The following is a 22,150-nucleotide window of genomic DNA, read 5'->3' as shown; positions in this document are numbered from 1 at the left end:
ATTACTAACTGATTAGTCTAGCTAGTGAGTTTACACAGGGATACTCTGTCTCTGTCTCTTCAGTACTGGGATTATGTGTGACCTTCAAGCCTGCTCATCTTTTAACTTTGTTCTGGGGCTCTGAATTTCAGTTTTTACTCTTACACAATGAGGGCTTTATACACACAGCCATGCTGCCAGCCCACGTATTCTAACTGGGCAGAAAGAACCAAGCAAACAAGAGCACCATTGCTGTCTAACAAAGACAACTGCCCATTCTTCTGTGAGGTGGCAGTTTATCTGGGCTGAGTAGTACAGGACTATAATCTTGGCATTTAGAAGGTGGTATAAATGGCTCCAGGATATCCACTGCTATGTAGTGAGTTCAAATCCAGCCTGGGGTAAATGTGACACTGTTTTAAAGACAATGATTCATCCAACTCTATCTAATCAAATCAAAAGTAAAAGAAACTGAATTAAAAAAGGTACACAAGGTACTCTTGCTTTTGTCTATGTTGGGAAGAATGTGATTGTTGAACTTTGGTGGTTAGAGGAGGTGAGCAGCTTGATGCAGGCCCATCATCCTCCCTATATGAAGAGAATCAATCCCATCTTCATTTCTTCACCTTCTTCACAAATAAGTTGGTTTCTGGTGCCATGAGACATGGTGTTACAGTAGGCGTAATCTCAAGCTCCACTTATGGTTCAATCTCTTGATACAGCACTTAGAATGATGGGTTTCTCTGGTTGAAAAAATCCTTTTTTTCTTAGTTTTAAAGGAATCTGCAACAGTTACAAAAAGCACAGTGAGGGCCAACCAATGAAATGTCACCAAGCACATAAGCAAGGAAGAGATTCATTAAAATTTTAAATATGCCACTTAAGCACATTAAAACTTTTTCCTCAGGTGTCATATGAACCATCTAGTTTTATAACACTTTGGGCTTTCAGGATAAAACTTAGGTCTTCATGCTGACAATGAAGGCATTTTCCTGAATGAACCACTCTGCAGCCTCTGAATTTAGAAAATAGTTGAATTTTTTAAAAGCAAAGATACAGCTCCTAAACTGTAGAACTTAATCTTCAACAGATGTCACAAAAGAAGTTATCTAGCTCTCAGAAAAAATTAAAAAGCAAGCAAGCATACACTTCTTTGCATACAGATGGCCTCAATTAAAATACCAAAGTACATATAACTTCCTGAGACATCGCACTGACCTGAGTTTCCTTACAAGGTTGGAAGCAGAAGTTCTGCAGGACTCTGACAAGAGCAACTTTCATGTTCATGAGAGCAAACCTCATGCCAATGCAGTTCCTGGGTCCATTCCCAAAGGGCAGGTATGTGTAAGGATTGATGCTGTCCTGGTTCTTCTTGCTGAACCTTGTCCCACAGGAGTAGATGAAGACAAGTTAACGAACCACAGTCTCCACAACAGCCACTTTTTATCTCATAGACACCCACAAACAGTAGTGGACAGGATGCTTGCTTGTGTTACTTATTGAATCTGTTTGAGTTTCTGTCCTCTGAGAGGCTTCACCTTGCAGATGACTAAAACAGATGCAGAGTCACACAGCCAAACATTGGATGTAGTTTGTGGCGTCTTATGGAAGGGTTAGGCAGATAATTTGTTCTTTCTTATGTCAATGACTACTTTTTTCCAGGTCTTTTCTGTCTTCCTCCCATCTTTGCTCCTCTCATTCTCCCTCCTCCATTTCTTCTTCCCCTATCCCCCCTCTCATATCTTTCTCCTTATTCTTCTCCCTCCCTTCTTTGTTTAATTCTGATTCAGCTTATTCACCTGGAATGGTTCAATGTCAATTGACTCACTCCATAAATACTATAGTGGAAACAGGCCACAACCACTAAGACATGGAATCTGATATCAGAAAGTACACAGTTAGGGGTCAGTATATATCTAGATCACTGGTCCTCTGACTTGCTTAGGCACTGTGTTAAATTTCCATTATCTTAAGTTGCAGACAGAAGCCTGACCTTAGCTCCAAAATTGAGCTAAGAAGCTCAATTCCTAGAGAAGCAGTTGGCATAGCCTTAGAAGAGCCAATAAGGGATCTGGTTAGGAAGACAGATAGAAGCAAGAATGTGAGGACCCATGGGCTCCTCTGTCCTTATCAGAGTTGCTCTAACCAGAGGGAGGAAGGCCTCCAGGTACACAGCAAAAACCATTACAGCCATAATATAATGTCTAGGAGGCAAACTCTAGTGAAATTGGAGACTCAACTGCTCTCTAAAAGTGATGGGGACAGTTAATGGGGAATGACAAGGAACAACCTGGGATGAATTAAAAGCCCAATACATAAAAAAGACAGTTCCATGGAAATTATGGCAGATGTTACACTTTCCTGAAAGTTTATGTAGACAGGCATGCAGAGAGGTAGAATGTTGTTGCTACAAACATTAATTCAATACCAACAGACAACACATCATGCTTGGTCTATTCTGGCTATGGGCAGTTTCTCTCTCCCACATCATTGTACCTTTCAGGGCAAAAAGCCTCAGGCTCTGGCCAGCACTTCGGGTCTTTGTGAAGAGCAAAGGTTGGTACCATCACAACAGTCCCTTTGGGAATGAACACCCCATTGATTTCAACATCTTTCTTACAGACCCTCTCGAGTCTTCCACCAACTGGATACAATCTGAGAGTTTCATTGACCACCTTGTCCAGGTACTCCATCTGTACCAGGGCATCATAGGTGACAGGTGCCTGGAGGGGTGAGAAGGAAGAGGGAGGAAGAGTGGGGGAGAGAGAGGGAGGAAGTGAGATGCGGAGGGACAGAGATAATTTTCATCTATGAAGTACTACTATGGGGTTTTTTTTGGAGTACCATAGAATAACTTCTATTGATAAAGACACTTAGCATTTATACACCATTTTGATAACTCATATCCTTTGACCTGTTCAACATCCTAGTTGAGAAGCAATTCTTTAGGATAATCCTCAAAATTATGATGTACTCTTTTTCTTTCTCATGTCAATAGCCACTACTAACAGATAATGACAATTACACAACAACATGCCACAGTTAGGGTTACTTTCTACAAAGAAGCTACACATGTATATGAAAATCTATCAAATATAGACAAGGATAAATCTCTAATTTTTAAAAAAAATATTTTTATTTAGATGTATCTATCTGTGTAGAGATTTGTGCATGAGAGTTCATGTGCTTTGGTGGGACAGAAGAGGGTGTCAGAGCTTTTATAACTGTAGCTACAGGTGGTTATGAGCCTCCAGATGTGGGTGTTAGGAATGAAACTCAGGTCTCTGAAAGTGCAGCCAAGCTCTTCACTGATAAGCCACCTTTCCAGCCTTTAAGCAAATACTTGTCTTGTATAGGATTTTCTTTAGGATCTTACTTAGTGTATCTTGCATGATTATTCTTTTATCATGTATGAAATTTAGAAAGATTTAGGCTATTTAGAAAATAGCTACTATTGTTCATCGAGGAATCTCCTCCTTACATCAAATGGAGATCATCACAGGAAACTGCACCTGGACACAATGTAGAGATCAATGGATCATTTGGAGCTCAACACCAATAGATATATTTACATTATAGCCCCTGAATTTATAGCTTAGGGAACACGTGGAAAAAGAAGTGGAAATCTGCTGTGAAATGGTCTATCTTAAAAATAGGTGCATAAACAAGACCAGAACAGTAGCAATAGTAATGGACATGTTAATGTGGAAGGAGATAATTTCACTTGGTCCCACTCCTAGTCTAAGAACTTCAGGCAACAAAGGACTGCTATAAGAGGGAGAATTAGCTTCTCTCAGGGGTGAGCCTTCTTATTGATTGTCCATCATAGAGTTATCAGCCTTGAGAATATGTATTCCCCAACAACAAATGTGGGCTCATCATACCCTGTGTGTGTGTACATACATATACATACAAACATATGCATATATTTACGTAACAAGAATAATTAAAAGAAGTTATCAATTTGAGTGAGGGGAGATGTTTGAGGCATAGTATGGAGGGAAAAAAGGGAAGAAGGAAAGTCCTCTAGTTCTGTTTCAATTAAAAACTTTTAAAATTAACTAGAGGTATGCAACATGGTTGTACATCAAAAATAAAAATTAAGTGATTCAAGGAGGTGCTAGTAGTCTCTTCTATACTAAACATGACAAAAGACACATATAAGCCACTATTATCAAAATGTACAGTTTCAACCCTGGTAATAGTAACAATGAGACCTGGATCCATCACCCAGCCCCATTCTCTGTTGCTGATCCAGCTTGCTGGTTGTTTATTCTGGTCTTGTCTGTGAGCCCTGAAGAGAATGATAAGCTAGATAGATCACCCCAGAGACCAGGTAGCCTTATAGCCTGCCAGTTTGAGCAGAGCTCTAATGACCAATGTGAGTAATATTTTGCGAGACTGTTAGACTGAACGTAGTGTAGAGTTAAAAGTGTGAGTCATGGGTCACCTATTAGCATAAATAGATATATGGGGTTGCACATTACCCATATGACTAGGCCAGTGCAGCCAGGGCTAGTTACACTCAGCCAAGAAGAAGCAACAGTATAGTGCATGACATCAAAAGAATTGGCCATCCAGGCATGTGAATAACCAGTGCTCACAAATCCTTGCCACTTTGGCTTGTGGATGTTGCTTGGTAGTTTTTGGTGACAGATAATGGAAAAATCTATCTCAGCATTTGCCTACAAAGATGTTGTTTACTAAAAACAGCATCCGATGCCTATTTCTCTTGAATTTCTCTTTTTAAAACTTTCTTAAATAAAGATGGTGAAGGAACTAGTAACTTTGTTGAAAATTTCTCACTGGATGTGGTTAGAAGCCATTTGTATCAGTGCTTCTTCCCACTGCTCTCTCCAGATCTTATCCCCTCACCTTGTTGGGCAGAGCTGCATCAATTTCATCCTGCAGTTTCTTCTGGATATCAGGGTGAGTAGCCAGCAAATACAAAGTAAAAGAAAGAGCACTGCTAGTGGTCTCATAGCCAGCAAAAATAAAGAAAATAGACTGTGCCACAATCTCCACATCAGATAAACCTGGAGGAAAAGAAAGTACATTTTGTTTCATTTATATTTAAATTGATTGATGGATGTATGTGTGTGTAGACTCTAGCATGCCAAAGCTAGAAGCCATTTTTGTGTTTAGAAGACAGAGGAAATCTGTCAAGTGTGAGGTTTTTTTTTTTTGTTTTTTGTTTTTTGTTTTTGTTTTCTTTACTACTCTTTGGGCCTTGGAGTTTCAACTCAGGTCTTGTACTTGAAAGCAAGTGTCTTTACACATTTAACTATTTCATTACACAAGGCCACAACATTTTAGGTGAGGGAGGTGGGTATAGATCATGGTTTAGATGAGGAGCAACCCATGTAAACCATGTGAGTGTTGGTGTATGTGTGGTATATATTGTGTGTGTGTTTGTGTGTGTATGTATGAATGTTGTATGTATTAGTATATGAGAGTGTGTGAGAGTTTGTATGAGTGTGGTATGTGTGTGTATGAGTGTAGTGCATGTGTATTTGGGGCATGTGTGGGTGAATGTAGTATGTGTGTGTGTGGTGTATTCATGTGATGCATGGTGTGGGGGCAAAAGCTGGATGTCTTGCAGACATCAGCATTGCTGATTATCCAGAGAGTTATCTGGTCAATACTCACATTTTCATGCCACTATGATTTTGTATGTCTTTCTCTGTGTTAATTCCTTGCAACAGGGTCTTTTACTGACCTGTAATCTTGACCTTTCAGCTGTACTGTTGAGGCAAAAATTCTTAGGATTCTCCTATCTCTGTTCTCAAATGCTGGGGTTACAGTGATGTAGTTATGTTTGGCTTTTTATGTGGGTGCTGGGGAAATTCAAATTGAAAGTCTTGTGCCTGTGGAGTAACTATTTTTCACCATGGAGAAACCTAGACAGCCCTGGAAAGCTATTATTATAAATAAAATGGAGACTGGTATTCTCCCTTAGGAAAAATTAAATCATACTTGGTAAGATATCGCAAGATATAACCACTTTGAGTGAACATTCAATAAAAAGGCTTGAGTGCATGGACATTAACAGATCTGTGAAGTAAATATACTTTAAATCATCTGAGACCATGTTACTAAAGATACTCAGAGTGTAATGTATGGACTCACAGCATCAGTGAATTTGAAATACAGAGTCTCAAAACAAACTTACATTTTTGAAATCAAAATAACAGCTTTTATGAGATGCAATATATTTTTTGAACAATTTCAATTGATAAGCAATGATTACTTGTCTTCCCAAATTGATGGAGCTAAATAATTATACTAAATAAGAATGTACAGGTATAGTGACTAGCCATATTCTAATAAATACCCTAATACAACAGAAATAAGAAAATGTCGGTAGAATGAACATTGAGCATGGAACACACAAAAAAATATGTGTCTATAGAATAATGCTAGCAGTACTGTTCAATCATAGCTAAATGTCATCTTTCTTAATATCCCATTCCACTAGCTATGCTTCATGTGGACCACACTGCTACTGACAGTGTTGTCCTATTTCTTGGTTTTTAATCTACACAGAAGCTCAGCTCAATTAAGCACTGAACAGTTAAGCACTGAGTAATAGGTAGTGTAAGAGCTTTAAAAATATATGGCCTGCTCCAACCTTGTACATTCAAAATGGAAAGAATAAACCCATGGAAAATTAATATTGGAATGGTTTGGAGAGCTGTTGTTTGGTGACCATGACATCTGTGCTGTTCTTGGTAGAAAGATGGCCAATCAGATTCTTTGTCTCAGTGAACATGAACTTTGTGCTATTATAGTGGGTTGAATGTCAAGTACCTCTTCAATCTCATCTATGTGAATACTTAGTCCCCAGCTGGTGGTGAACGTGGTAGCCTCCTAGGATGATGTGGGTCACTGGGATGGGACCTTGAGGTTTGGTAGCCTGGCCACACTTCCTGGCCATTCTTTGTAGTTTCTGTCATCATGGCTAGTCACATGTGTTGTCAAATCGCCAAAAATGAATGAGTGGCCAGCTTGAACAACAAGTCAAATTAAATCCTTCTTCCTTTAGGTTTCTGATTGTCATGTAGCCTCTCAGAACAACAAGAAAATACCCAATATATGAAAGTAGAATATGAAGGCAAAAACCTCAGAATTTTGCTCTCTGGTGTGGTAGCTAAGTAGAGATGCAAACATGCTTAGTCCTAGTAAAACAATATCCAATTGGCTTAAGAAAGGATTTAGGAATTCAAATAAAAGGGCTTCTACACTAGACGAATGTACTTGAATCTGTGTGTCAAAATAAATTCTGATGATAAAAGAACAGGATTAATGTATGATTATGTTGGAGAGAGAAATGTGTAGGACAAGTTGGAGGATGAGAGAAGTGAGTGAGGAAAGAAGAAGCAAAGAAAGTCAGGTGAGAAGAAAGGGAAAATACCCCAAAAGATAGATACCTATCTCTTCTTTATAATGGGACTATAGCTGCATAGGACCTGGTAGAATTAGAAAGCCATTATTGTTCAACTATCATAGCAATGGTTTTCTCAGAAACCGTCCATGATGGGAAAATAAGCAGGGAAATACTGAAAAGGATGGGATATGTGCTTAGTACCAAGGCTTTTTTTTTAAACATTCCTTATCAACTAGACAGGAAATAAAAGCTTCATTGTAAACCAATGGCTGGGTAGACTAGCACCCTGTGTTTACAGGGACCATCACCGCTGTTCCTTTGGGACTGTTGTGCTCACTGGATGCAAAATTCCAGACACAACTTCTGACTCAGAGGATCTAGATTAGGATGATATTTTGTTCTGTGGTACAAGATCCAGCAACCACTGATGACTTCCCAGCCTGAATCATATGCTATGACTACTCTTCAGGTTTTGAACACAGTAACAATACTGTATACCTAGACATTTATTCTTGTTGTATATATAATATTAAAAAACATTATTTTGTAATTTACTGACTTGTTCATCTACATAGAAGCCTCTTGGTTATTTCCACAACAAACATCTGTCTTTGTGGTTGCATGTCAGTACATATGACCCATCTTTACTTACCTTGTTCAGCCTTTCTGTGTTCAGAACTCTGGGAGTTTATCATCAGCTGAAGAAAATCTAATCTTTGCTGAAAGAAAAGTTTTTGGAAGGTGCAAAGTTAGTTGTATGAAGTAAGACCACAGACCTTAATCCTTGAAGAAATGAGCCATTAGTAATGGTTGCAACATTGGGATCTCCTGATCCAATATTAAGCTATAGACTCCCTTCCCAATAAAGAACTCTAGGACAGAATTGAATGATATACCCATGACAACTTGAACTACTATTGAAGGATGATGTGTTTGTCAACCATGTACATGATCCTTAGTTGAAATATATCCATAATGTTTTCCAAAATCCTCCTAACTATTCTGCATCCTCACAAATTGTATGCAAGGTATTTTTTGGCATATGATGTTCCCACCTCAAAAATGTTGATTTCATATCATGCCAGTTATAATATGTGTCATTTACTTTAAATGATTTCTCCTTGGCTTATTTTATATCTCTTCCTAATGCTGCATCTTTGAAAATATAAAAATTCCTATGTTCTTAACCTTGTTTATTTTTAAAAATTATATGGAAGAAGTGTACACTCACATTTACATTAACAATGCGAATAAATGAATATCATTGTGTGACCAGCTTTTACCTTTACTTTTCCTTGCACGCGCTTCTCTATCATTTGTTCTACAGAAGTTCTAAAAAACCTCATAACATCTTTTGGAAACACAGTTATTTCAAGTGCTTCAAAAACTGGGGTGAGGAACGGAAAGAATACTAGAGGGGAAAAAAGAAATCACGATTAAAATATAAAATTTACCTGAGACAATTATATTTAATTTGACACTCAGAACACCAAAAGTCATCAGAATATCAACCAAGATGCATTCCCTCTGTGATATTGCTCAGGTTCCAGATCATTGGCTGGAAAAGGGCAAGTCAGTTTATGTTACCAACATATCAGTGATGTCAGTGTCACCTGCTGTTTCCTTTTAGGTTAGACTAAGGTCTGTCATAATAAATCTAGCTTTAGTCAAGTGCTTCACTTAATAGTGTTTAAGAAAGAGCTTTTATGGGTGGTGAGAGAGCTTAGTGCATAATGTGCTTGCCTTGCAAATGTGAGAATCTGTGTTCAGTTAAAAAAATTCAAGGTAAAATCCAAGTGCAGCAGCTCAGCATTGGAAACACAATAGATAGACACAATTATTTCCTGAATACTTGATGGCCATGTAGCCCTGCCACTTGGTGATGTGATCATTTCCACTTGAGTAGGTGTACAAAAAAATGAAAACTATTGTTCAGTCTTGTATAAAAATATCTAGAGTAACAATATTAATAACAATATGAAAAATTCTGAATGTCCATCAATGACAAATTCATCCACTAAAAGGACACAGTGAAATATCTGTTGAGATATACAAACTTTAATGCCTGATCCATCCCTTTAGCCTATAAGGGACTTTTAAAAACATAACAATTAGGAACTAGACATAAGAAATGACAAATTATACAATTCTGTTTACAGGATATTACAAACTAGACTGCTTGTTGCTCACATATGCAAAAGCTAGAAAGTTGATAGCTAAATGTACAGGGCTTCTGAGTTGACAAGAAGATTCCATAGCTGACAACACTGATGAATGTGAATATCTTTAAACTCACTAAAAGCCATGGGTCAACTCCTTGAAGTGGGTCATATATGTGAAATAAAGTTATGAATAATGTACAAAGAGTACCAGTGGGAGAGGAGAATAATGAAAATGTAATGGGGAAATGAAAATAATTAAAACACATTGTAAAATATATAAAACTGTTAGAAAATAAAATGGAAAAAACCATAAATAATGAAATGTTAGTTCACTTACTCACTGAAAGGAAGAATGGATCCAAGAAATTAAATTTTAAGAGTTTCTTCACTTTTTGTACAAAGGGATTCTGTGGGTTGTTCAGAGAATCAACGTTTACTCCAAATGATGTGCCTGTGATCACATCCATGCTGTAGGCTCCAAAGATACTGAAGAGAGAGATGGAAATTAGTATCTATACCTCCTCCTATTCCTTCTAACATAATTGATCAAATGGGAGTAAATTCACAAGCCAAGAGAAGGCAGACACTGTCCAAATGCTTGATTTGGTCAGTATAGACCTCTATTACACTTTTTCATGTGTATTTTATCATTTGACAGTGTTAATATTGTTCTCAGGTTGGGTTGTGACAGGGATAGTATGAGGGTTCATTTCAGTTGTCAACTTGACACAATCTACAATCATTTGGGAAGAGATTCTCAGTGAGTGGTTTCAACAAGTTGGCCTATAAGCATGTCTGTCAAGTATTTTTCCAATTAATTTGAAAAGAGTCAGCGCAAGGTACTGATAGATCTGCTATTTCTCCTTCCTTGGAGGCTTTCATTACCTAGATGTCAGAAGTATTACTGTAAGTTGTGAAAACCAATAATATTCCTGGTAAACACAAAATTCTCTCCACATGCACTAGAGAAAACCTCTACTTATGTGCCCACACAATCCTCATTTGCTAGGAGGGTTGAATGTTACATCAGTGTTTCAGAATTACCCAAAAAGTCGGAGTTGATTTAGGAATATGATCTAATTACAAAGGCCACAGCCTTACTGGGACTTCCCTCTTTAAAAATAGAAAAAAAAGAAAGAGCAGGATAGTTACACTTTCATTTATTGAGTCTGGGTACATATATGTCCACTTATTCTGTGGAGTGTCTGTGTATGCATATATGTGTATTTGAGTGGCCATACTTGTTCCATAGTATATATGTAGAGGACAACTTTGTGGCAATCAATTCTCTCCTTCCCCTTCTGGATTCTGAGGATCAAACACAGGTCCTCAATCTTGGTGGTAAGATCCTTTACTCAGATCGCCATCTTGATGATCCTAGAGAAGACTTATGGATTCACTGATACTCTTCATAAGCCAATGATGAGCTATAAACTGCTGTAAGTTCTATATTTTCACTTCTCTGGTGCACACACAATGTCCTAATATGAGCTGATTGCTTTCTTTGCTGTTTATTTTCATGGAATCTACACTAACATTTGTGTTTTAAAACATGATTCTTTTTCTAAACTACCTATTTTGTCTTCTAGAATCTCCAAAATAACAATTGATAGATTAATCACTGCTCTAATATAAAGAAATGGCATCCTTTTATATATAACCACCTGTGGTGGTTTGCATAGGTATAACCCCTATAGATATGTTTGTGAATGCTTGGTCCATAGAAAGTGACACTATTAGGAGGAGCAGTCTTGTTGGAGGATGTGTGTCACTGTAGAGGTGGGCTCTGAAGTCTTATAAATTCCCAAGCCATGACCAGTGGGGCAGCCCCCTTCTGCTGCCTTCTGATCAAGATATAGAACTCTCAACTCCTTCTCTAGCACCATGTCTGTCTGGACTCTGCCATGCTTCCAACCATAATGATAATGGACAAAACTTCTCAAATTCTAAGCCAGCTTCAATTAAATATTTTCTTTTATAAGAGTTATCATGGTCATGATGTCTCTTCAAAGCCATAAAATCCAAACTAAGACATTACCCTACTTTATCCTGGGAGAGGTCTGTTTTCTTGGATGGTGTACTACAGGCATAACACTGTTATAGGAAAGTCTCCAGTTTCCTGTGGTCTTGTGGGGCAGTGGGCTGAGAAAAAACCAGAAAGCTTGGTAGAAAGCTCTGAAGCCCCAGAAAGAAGGCCAGTAGGACGGGAGGCCGCTTCAAACTTTCCCAAAAGCCATCTGGCTCTCTTAGCTTCTGCTCCCCACAGCCCCTCCCACGGAGAGGTCCATGGCCTTTGATCACATAGGAATAACACCTCCATGCAAATAAGGCATTCGCAAGCTCTCAAACCAAACCAATAGGGTACCTGCTCTCCCCCCAAAAAACTGTATATATTGCCCAAAGCTCAAAAAGTAAAATTGAATGTGAAATCTTTCGTGCTGTCAGAGACCTTTGCCGTGGTTCCTCGTTGCCGGTGACCCTGCACACTTCAAAGGGCAACAACACTTCTCCCCTCCTCGATCTGCAGTTTGGAGCGGTTTGGGCAGAGCTGTAACACTTTTCCCTCTGCGGGCACTCCTGGGCTGCCCTCGGAAAGAGGGAACCAAAAGAGTTGCCCGCCTTTGGAGGCGAGAGCAGAAGCGGATTCCTCAGTCTGCTCCTCGCTCTCCCAGGCTCCGTCGCCCCGCCCCGCGTGACTGAACAGCCCGCTCAGGGACAGCTGCTGCGCTCCAGTTGCCGCCCTCCTGCGCTGCCTCAATTCACTGGCCTGGAAGTGCCGTGCTCTCACCCGCTCTTGCCCGAGCTCGGTGGTTTCTCGGAGCCCGCACCCTGCGCCCCGCCCACTCTCGCTGAACCGCGGTGCCTGGGACGCCCGCCGCCCGCTCCGGCTCGCGCCCACAACGCCGCCCGCACTCTGCGAACTCGCCTGCGACACTGCCCAGCATGGTCTCAGCCCCAGCAGAAGCCCAAGTTGTTGTAATGAATTAAAACACCAACAACTCACATCTATTTGGTTCTTGAGGTGACTTAACGATGTAAAGTTCAGAATCCCAGCAGACAGCTATGGTATCTACTAACAATTGTTGAACCCTTGTGTCTGAGCCCATGGTGCTCTTTGGTAAAGTTCTAAACTTTAGGAGGAGAAGCCTCTCTAGAGAAAGTAGATTTCTACAGCTAGATATTGAGTCTTTATAGGCTGGGATTCCTGTCTCTTGATTGTTAGAGGCAGTGTGATCAGTTAACCTCCTGCTCCTGCCAACATGTCTTCTTGCTATGAGAGTCTTTATACTACTGGAAATGTAAGCCAGAATAAAGCCTTTTCTCCTAGTTGCTTTTCCTGGAGTATTTTGTCACATCAACAGGAAATTAACTAATGCAACATCCTAGGACCCAACAACTCTGCTGGTACTTACTCTTTTGTGGTGATGGGATTTTCTTTTTCTGCTTCATGTTTCATGTTTTTCACCAACAAATCTGCATATTGGTTAATCATGGGGAACATCTACATTCAAAACAAAATATCATTTGTTGTGAGATGTGGGGGCTCAATTCTGAGTGGACACAGCCTTCCCAAGTATGAATCAAGAAGTCATATTAACACAAAAGTTTAGGAGGTTCCAATTCAGAGGAAACTGACTGGAAAAGATCCTCCATTTCACCTGTCCCCATATCTGTTCTTTATGTTTCCAATGCAAAGCTTATTACTTCATTACCTCCTTGAGCTTTCCACTTGTGAAGGTGGGAGATAGCAATGTTCTTAGTCTCTTCCATTCTTCATTCTCAGATAAGGTGATAGCTTTTTTCAAAATTCCCAGTGGACCAAAGCTCTAGAATCCAAAGTAAAAGAGCTGTTGCCATATCCACATTTGGAAAACTCCACAAGTGTAAAAAAATACAGGTATCATTTATTTAAAAATATTTATGTCTGTATAGTTAGTGAATGTAACATATTCAATGAATATTTGCCTTAAATGCCTGACTCTATTTGAGGTTGGAGATGACACGTAGCCAATGCATGTGGCTTTAGGACCGTATTATCTAGTGTTCTTTTTCTACAGAAGTTCCACACAAATAGTGTTCCATATTGTTTAAGGAGGACTAGAGAGTAACAATACTTGGCACATCCTTTCACTGTGTGCCGAGTAGGCAGGAACTGATTTAAACTGATAGCCTTATAAAGACTAGCCATCCAGTGACTGGCCGAACTTGGGATCCATTGCATGCACAAGCTTCAAACTTTGACAATATTACTAATGTCATATTGTGCTTGCAGACATGAGCTTAGCACAGCTGTCCTCTGAAAGGCTTTACCAGCAGCTGACTGAGGCAGATGCAGATACTTACAGTCAACCATTGGACTGAGGTTGGGGACCCCTATGGGAGAGTTAAGGGAAAGATTGAAGGAGTTGAAGGGGATCACAGCCTCAAAGGAAGACCAACAAGATCAACTAATTTAGATCCCTCAGAGCTCTCAGAGGCTAAGCCACCAGCCTAAGAGCATACAAGGGCTTGTCTGTGTCACCCAGCACATATATATCAGAGGATTGCCTTGTCTGGCCTCAGTGGGAGAGGATATGCCTTATTCTGTAGAAACTTGATGGCACAGGGAAGGGGTATTCTAGGGATGTGTGAGGTGGGAGTGTTTGTGTGTGTGTGTTTGTGTGTGTGTGTTTTGGGTGGGTGGGTGGGTGAGCACTCTCTCAGAGTTAAAGGGGAAGGGGATGGGATGAAGAACTCTGAGAGGGGGACAGGGGGCAGCATTTGGATTGTAAGTAAATAAAATAATTTAATAACTGATTTAAAAAGTACATTATATACAGTAAGAAATGTCATAAGGGATCCCATTATTTTACATAAGAAAATATGCTAATAAAGGGAGTAAATAAAGATAGATTCCCTTTAAGAAGAAACTATACATGGTTACTTTATCAGACTAGCCAGAGGAAGCCTTATACATGTCGAAGGAACAATTATGTGTCTTAGCTGTTGGGTTTTAGAGATAGGTATACATGTATTAATTCTGTATGGCAGTACACACATATACATACTTAATAATGGCAAATATAATAGATGATAATGGAACAATATGTATGAATTCTATTAATTAGCTGTCACAGATACATATTAAGTTTACAGATATTACCATTGGATAAAATGGGAGAAGACAAATGAAAACTTTTCATACTTTTGTGCCCAGTTCATTATGAAGGTGTAATTACTTCATGATAAAAAGCTAGTGCATAAGCATGGCACTGGAGAGATGGCTCAATGATTAACGTGCTTGCTGTGTATGATCAAATCCCAAGCACAACTTCAAAAGTTGGGCATGGCCAGGAGTTCCTGTAACCTCTGTTGTGTGATGGGCAGATACAGGAATATTTCAGGGGCTTCTGGCTGCCATTTTAACTCCAAGTTCAGTGAGAGACTCCATCTTAAAGGAATGAGTGAACAAAAGAACAGGATACCTGGCGACCTTCTCTGGTTCTTTTTACATGTGCTAGTCAGGGACATCTACACACATATGTGCATACTCTACATATCTAACACACACACACACACATTCACCCACCCACCCACCCACCCACCCAAACACCTACCAGTGCATAAATATATTAATAAATGTTGAAATAATTTAAAAAATGGTGCCTACCCGACGGTTTGTGAAGGTAGAATAACATTCCTTCACCAGCACTGTTTTTATTATATCTGGATCCATTACAGCCAAAATAGGTTGTCGTCCTTCATAAAAACCTGCATTGGGAAAGCAGAGAGGATTTAATCAACTAGCTAGATTTTGTAGCTGGAGGCATGCCCAGGAACCCAGATGTTAATTCAGATGTGTCAAGACTCATACTCCAAATCATGCAATACACAACTATGTGATCAAGTCCTAATTCAAGCTTGTAATTTTGACCGCACATCAAAGAAGTCTCATGAAATGAAGTATAATGCAGGGAAGGGTAACCATAAAGTAGTTATATAAAGAGATCATAATTAGAAACAAATTGGAGTATTTGTTAAATCTGGGTGGTGTATACATGAATATTGAATAGTCAGACACTGGAGAGGAAAAATCAGATGGTCCATCCTTCGACCATCAAGTCTAAGAGAAAAGTCAAAATATGCAACTTTGTCTGACTAATTTAATCTGTGAATCATGCTACCTGGAGACATATGGGACTAGTGGTAGTAAAAGCCTCTAAAATACTTATAATCATACCTTCATTTTAAGAGATTATCACCTACAGTTGTCTTCCAGGAACTAAGATATATAATCATTTCAAGAAAACCACTGGAAGTTTCCAGAATACTTACCCCATATTTCTCCATATTTTTCATGGCATTGTCTATCAAACTCCCAAAATCCCTGGGAAGAGAAAAGAAATGAAAACACATTATTATTATTTTCAATTTATTTATTTAGTATTTGTGTGTGTGTGTGTGTGTGTGTGTATGTGTATAGAATAGAGGACCACATTTTGTAGTCAATTCTGTCCTCCCACCAAGTGGGTTCTAAGGATCAAACTCAGGTGGTTAGAATTGGTAGCAGTCACATTTTCCATCTGAGCCTTCTTGCTGTGTTGACTACTGTTTCAAGTAGCTTACTCTAATCTAATTTGGGTACAAATAATTTGAATTTTACTAAATCAAGTTTACTAACTCATGATATTGTCTATCACTGGCAATGAGAGGAATTTTTACATATGAGTGGGTAGGAGAGAGAATTCAGGAGGTGCCTGAAATGAAAACCTTGACATTGTTCAGAGTTTTCTCCCAAAATGGTACAAACATGTCTACTTTTTAAGTGAACAACTGTGGGGCTTTGGTCTGTGAGAGACAGCTGGTTGCCTGGTTGAGCACAGGCCTAGAACCCTGGACCCTATTGGGACAGTAGGTGTTTGGCTTTGTTCCTGGGCCCCTGGTTCCTTCACAGTTCCTCCAACAGAGAGGTCTATGGCTATCGGTCATGTACAAACCGTGCCTCAGGCTCTCCCACATGTAGATGAGTTATCTCCAAGCTCTCAGACCAGGCCAATAGGGGTTATCCACTGCCAGACTCTAACCCACCCCAAAACTGTATATAAGGGTGAAGAGAAGTTAAAGGTGCAAGAATCATCTGATTGCCCAAGAGTTTCTGTTGCAAAAGCTGTAACACTTGGGAAAAGATCTGCTCTCCCAAAGCACCTTCAAGGCTCTCCCCTCTTTGCTAGCTAGCCAGTACCTCACTGGTGCTGCCTAGACCAGGTCAACACAGAGAGACAGGTGCAGCACCTTGAAGTAACTGTGCAGTGACAGCAGAGACTTGAGGGGAGGCAGCAGCAGGGGCTATCTTTCCTCCCTGCTTACACTCTATCCCTTTGGCCCAGACTCTCATACCCAGTGTAGCTGGAGATCTTCATGGGACACCGTCTAGAACAGGGACCCACTGCTGGCGACCAAAGTCTGGCTCAAACAGCGATGCAGCTGCAGAAACTGATACTGCAGGAAGGTGAGCCCCCAACTCTGGAGACAAACAACCTGTTCTTTTCTGCTGTACTTTCAGTCAGAACCATCGCATAGATACAGATAGGCTGAAGAAACAACTGAAGCTTTCTGGCCAGAGCTTCTCTCTGTTGCTGGCTGAAGGTCCCTCTGGCCTCTGTTTAAATCCCAACAGTCCGCAAATAGGCATTGAAAAAGACTCTCTATCTAGACTCTCTTTAAAACAAAATAAATACCTGGTAATGCAGCAGCCACTTAGAAGCCACAGGGTGGCTGCCAGTTCTTAAATCTGCAGGAAGGCTTAGCGTTTTGGACCTTTGTAGAATCCCCCGAAGCCAATAGGCCAAGGGAATGTTCCCATTAGATAAAGTATTTCTCCTCTTTTCTGTCACGGGCAACTCAAAATCACATAAAAAATTCACCCCAGGCCAGGCAAATATGTGCCCTACTAAAATACCACAGAATAAAAATAGCCAAAAAACAAGCCTCCTTGTTTTGGGAGGAAGTCCCTCAGATAGCACCATACATGGTTGATGACAACATTTACATTCCAGACACATGGAGCAGAGTAGCTCATCAAGAACATAGATACCCAAGAAGGAATGAAACCCTTCGTGATTTTTTGTAGATCTTAGCTGACATTCGGCAATGTAAAATAGGACAGACTGAGAGCAACACAGCTCCTGACCCCCCTCAGTCAAATGAGTCAAGGTCCCCAAAATCACCCTATTTCAGACCTTACAGCCCTCATCCAAGTAATAAGAGAAATAAGACACACCTACTCACCCCTACCCCCTAATCCTTTGGAGGAAATGTCAAACAAACCATCTACTCCTCCTGCTTCTCCCTTCCCCATCCAAAGGCAAGGCTCCCTTAAAATACTAAGGGAGCTTTCATCTACCTCTCCCCTTAGTCCACCAATTCCTATCTAACCAAGGAGAGATAAATCCCCTCCCTGTTCTACAAGCTGCAAAAGTGAGAGACCTTAAAAACTTATAGATAAAACCCTGCCAAGTTCCATAGTCCCTACACTCAACCATCAACCACTCAACAACTCTGCAATTCCAGGGACTCTCTTGCAAAATCTAACCCCACCTCCCATGCTACTCAGGAGTCTGTTACAGAACTTGAAACCCAAACTCCTTGAGCATTCCCAGTTAATATCAACCCCACTCAAGCTAAACCACTTAACTTGTACCCACTCCAAGCCTGAGACCTAAAAGAACTCAGGCAAGCAGTGAAGGCATTCATGCACTTTGGACAAAATCTCTCCTGCAGAGCAATATTGCCAACTTAAACACCACCCAAGATTGGAGAGATATTTGCTGTTCTGCTCTTCCTGGCCCAATGTTTCTAGAGTGGGAAGCCTTCTTTCATGATGAATGTCTTCAATAAGTCAGGCAAAACCGGGAGAGAGGAGACGACACCCCATGGGGTTTTAATGAACTCTTTAGCCAGGAAGATTTCTTTACTGGAACACGGCAGGCAACATAGACAGCAGGGTATTATGAGCAGGTTTGCCTCTGTGCAACCCAAGCTTGGGATAGGCTCACTCCATCCTTGAGGTGACAAGACCCTGCCTGCTCCCTGCTCTCTCTCCATCAGAAGCCTGGAGAATCCCTGTCTGATTTTATTCTCAGAACTAAAATGAGCTTTGAAAGAAAAATCTCCAACCCCACAGCCATGGACCTTCTTCTTTAAACAATTGTTTGAGAAGGCATGACTTCTGAGTCTAGACTAGATTGCCAGAGTCTTTGGGAATAGCATCATGATAGGTGGATTGTGGCAGCCCAAGAAATAGAAACTCCATCACACCAGGTTGCATCCATGGCTTAGGCATTTGTGGCAGCAGTAAGACCAGAAGGAATCTGTTTCAAATGTGCAGAGGCAAGACATTGGAGGGATGAAATGCTAACAAAACTCTCCTTCCATAGCAGATTGTAATCCCCCTAAGGCCATCTGTCCCCACTGAAGAAAAGGTTTCCACTGGAGGAGGCACTGTACTGCTCTATATGATAAGAATGATAAGCCACTAGAGCCTTTAAACTTCAAACAGGGCAACCCTCGGCCCCGACAGTAAGAGGGACAACTACTCCCATAGAAATCTTATGGGTGTCCAGCATCTCAGAAGGCTCCCACCCAAAGTTAACCTTTAAAATAGATAATAAACCATTCACATTTCTTATTGATACTGGAGCAGATAGGACAATTTTAAGACAGCAAGAAGTCCCACAAGACTGGCAACTGATCCCTTGGCCCCAGCTCCTAGGCATACGGGCTACCTCTGACGCATTCATCACCAAACAGACCTACAGGTGGGAAGACCTGGATGGAGCTACAGGCCTCATATGCCCCCTGGTGGCTAAAGTAGCCACTAATCTTTTAGGGAGAGATATCTTACAAGCCTTAGACATAGTTCTTACCACCCAACCAGAAAGAGACCACATTAAGATAGAGGATATTACTTATGAAGAAAATATTACCCAAGAAGACCAAAAAAAAAAACCCTCCTCCAAATCACCCCCAATTCTAGGGGCCACTGTTAGATTTAGTACTCCCTGCCTTGATTGGCTCTCTGATAAAGTCACCTGGGTCCCACAGCGGCCCCTATCAAGGGAGAAGCTTACAGCCCTCAAAGAACTGGTAGAGGAACAGTTGTCTCTACAACACATCCACCCCTCCCACAGTCCCTCGAACACCCCTGTGTTTGGTATAAAAAGGAGCTCAGGGGGATGGAGACTACTGCAAGATTTGAGGGCAATTAACAGAACCATGCGAATTTGGGGCTCCCTGCAAAGAAGGCTACCCCACATCTCAGCCATTCCTGCCAATGTTTCCCTCTTAGCAATAGACATAAAAGACTGCCTTTTTCCCATCCCTCTCCACCCCTGGGACTGTGAATGCTTTGCATTCTCAGTGCCCCCCTGTTAACAACTATGGCCCACCATCATGGTATGAATGGATTGTTCTTCCCCAGGGAATGGCTAACAGTCCTACCATTTGTCAGGAGGCTGTAGCCACTGCATTAAAACCCTATTTAGACAAAGTTCTCAACGTCTATCATTACATAGATGACATCCTTGTATGGGGAGATGCTTCTACCGCCCCCTCCCAAGTTAAGTACCAGCTAATACCTTCCTTATCTGCCCTAGGACTCAAAATAGCCCCTCACAAAATCCAACTTATTCTTCCCATTGCATTTTTAGGAACAGAGATCTCCTTTACTTCAATAAACCCCCTCAAAACCACCCTTTCCTTCTTTCAAAAATTAACTCTTGCCTCCCTCCAGAGCTTTTTGGGCAACCTCAATTGGCTTTGACCCTGGCTCCCCCTTTTCACAAGCACCCTCCAACCCTTCTTCAACTTCCTGAAAGGAGATAAAAGTGCCTTCTCCACAAGAACACTGTCCCCAGAAGCAGTACAAGCCCTAAATTCTGTCAATTCAGCCCTAAATGATATGGCTCTTGCTAGGTATGACCGAACAATACCTGTACATCTCCTTATCTTTATCTCCTCCCCTACAATTGTAGAAGCCCTTTACCAAACTCAGTGGGTGCTAGAATGGCTCCATACCTAAATGGGTGGTACACCCCAAATTTTAAATGAAGTGGATGTTCTTTCTAACATGATTAAAAATGGTAAAGATAGAGCTCTACAAACCCTAAGAAAATAACCTGACATTCTTGTCACCTCCTTCTCCCTCTCCAACATTCAGTGTCTAATCAAGAATCATTCCCACTTTTCTGCTTTGAGGTCTCAGATGCTCAAGCCATGTAGGATGGTAGTCACTTCCTGCTGCTTGCAGGTCCGGATGTAAAACTCTTAGCTACCTCTCTAGCACCATGTCTGCTTGCATGCTGGTATACTTTCCATCAAGATAATAGTAGACTAAACCTCTGAATAATAGACTAAACCAGCCTCAGTTAAATATCATCCTTTATAAGAGTTATGATCATTATGTCTCTTTATAGCAATAAAACCTGAGGCACTAATTAAGCATTTTATTTAACCTTTTTACTTCCTGTCCTAGATTGTTTAATTATCAACTTGACAGAGCCATTGAGTAGTAGTAGTTTTCAAGATCAGATTGGCCTGGGGTGACGATGTCTGTGAGAGTTTATCTTGGTGGTTAGTTGATGTAAGAGACCCAGCTAACTAATCCATGGGCAGATACTTATGAGCTGTCTAAGAAAGGTAGCTAACAAAAGCCTAAGAAAGACAGAAAGCAGCATTCCTCTATGGTTTCTTCCTCAGGCTCCAGCCCTGATATTTCTCAATGAAGAATCTCAGCCAGTAAGATAAAATAAAACCCATGATCTGAGACGTCTAGAACTGGCCTTTCTAATTGCAGGAACTAAGCCACTTTTGACAACCACAACAATACCAGTAGGGAGCTCAAGCAATACTTACATCACGATATGCAAGAATATTTCCTACAAAAGGCAGTGGTTTGGGTCCAGAAATTCCCAAATTCTTAAAAATTCCATGTGTGGAGGTTCCATACCTGTAAAGTGAGAGATTGAGTTCTTAAGGATTGTCCCTGTGTGTAATGTAGGCTTACCAGTCACAGATACAGGAACTTTAACATTCAAGCTGGAAGGATGATAACATGTAAGCAACAAGTAACAACAAAAGCTACAAGTGCCACATTTACTTTTGATCTTCATTTTTATCCTCACATTTTCTGAGAGATTCCCCAAACCCACAAAGATTAGCTAAAAAGTAGATGCTATTTTTGGCTGTAAGTCCCAAAGCAAATTATTTCCAAATGTCCCACAACTTCACTGTCAATGTGAGATTCATGCTAGAATAGTTTTACATAATGTCATTTTCTTATGTCATTTAGGAAATTGATTAAATACCAGTGAGTGTGCTCCTGTAGGGATTTTTAGTGGGGGCTGCAACACACAAGTATATCTGAGAGTTCTTCCCTGAGAGGAAAGGACTATTTTCTTATTCATGCCTAACTTAGTAGTTCACAGCTTTCCTAATGCTGTGACCCTTTAGTACAGTTCATCATATTATGGTGACCCCTAACCATAATTCATAACTGTAATTTTGCTACTGTTTTCAAACTAATGTAAATATTGGATATGCAGACACTTGTTATGTTACTCTTGTGAGAGGGTCAAGATATACA

At 40.4% G+C, this 22,150-nt stretch overlaps 1 protein-coding gene across 1 annotated transcript; it reads right to left on the bottom strand.

The window, feature by feature from the left end:
- Positions 1-395: 395 nt before the first annotated feature.
- On the bottom strand, positions 396-21,584 carry LOC114636390 (cytochrome P450 3A9-like). Its single transcript, XM_028784508.1, has 13 exons — positions 21,579-21,584; positions 21,421-21,514; positions 15,844-15,895; positions 15,179-15,279; positions 13,242-13,355; positions 12,942-13,030; positions 9,866-10,014; positions 8,650-8,777; positions 8,019-8,085; positions 4,855-5,015; positions 2,476-2,702; positions 1,198-1,360; positions 396-762 (listed from the first exon to the last, which is right to left on the bottom strand). Exons 4-13 carry the CDS (start codon positions 15,242-15,244, stop codon positions 685-687), a joined length of 1,242 nt encoding a protein of 413 aa, XP_028640341.1. The 5' UTR covers positions 15,245-15,279; positions 15,844-15,895; positions 21,421-21,514; positions 21,579-21,584; the 3' UTR covers positions 396-684.
- Positions 21,585-22,150: the final 566 nt, after the last annotated feature.

This window comes from Grammomys surdaster, unplaced genomic scaffold, assembly GCF_004785775.1.
Source record: "Grammomys surdaster isolate TR1022 unplaced genomic scaffold, NIH_TR_1.0 123837, whole genome shotgun sequence".
Taxonomy (NCBI): domain Eukaryota; kingdom Metazoa; phylum Chordata; class Mammalia; order Rodentia; family Muridae; genus Grammomys; species Grammomys surdaster.
Note: the sequence above shows the minus strand (reverse complement) of the source record. Positions and strands in the feature narration are given on the sequence as shown.

Excerpts from the sequence above, each read along its gene's own strand:
- LOC114636390 (XM_028784508.1), bottom strand. The coding sequence starts at position 15,244 with ATGGATCCAGATATAATAAAAACAGTGCTGGTGAAGGAATGTTATTCT. Across the intron at positions 2,703-4,854 it reads ATGCAGCTCTGCCCAACAAG|GCACCTGTCACCTATGATGC; the intron begins GTGAGGGGATAA and ends TCACCCCTCCAG. Across the intron at positions 1,361-2,475 it reads GAGGCTTTTTGCCCTGAAAG|GTTCAGCAAGAAGAACCAGG; the intron begins GTACAATGATGT and ends CTGTGGGACAAG.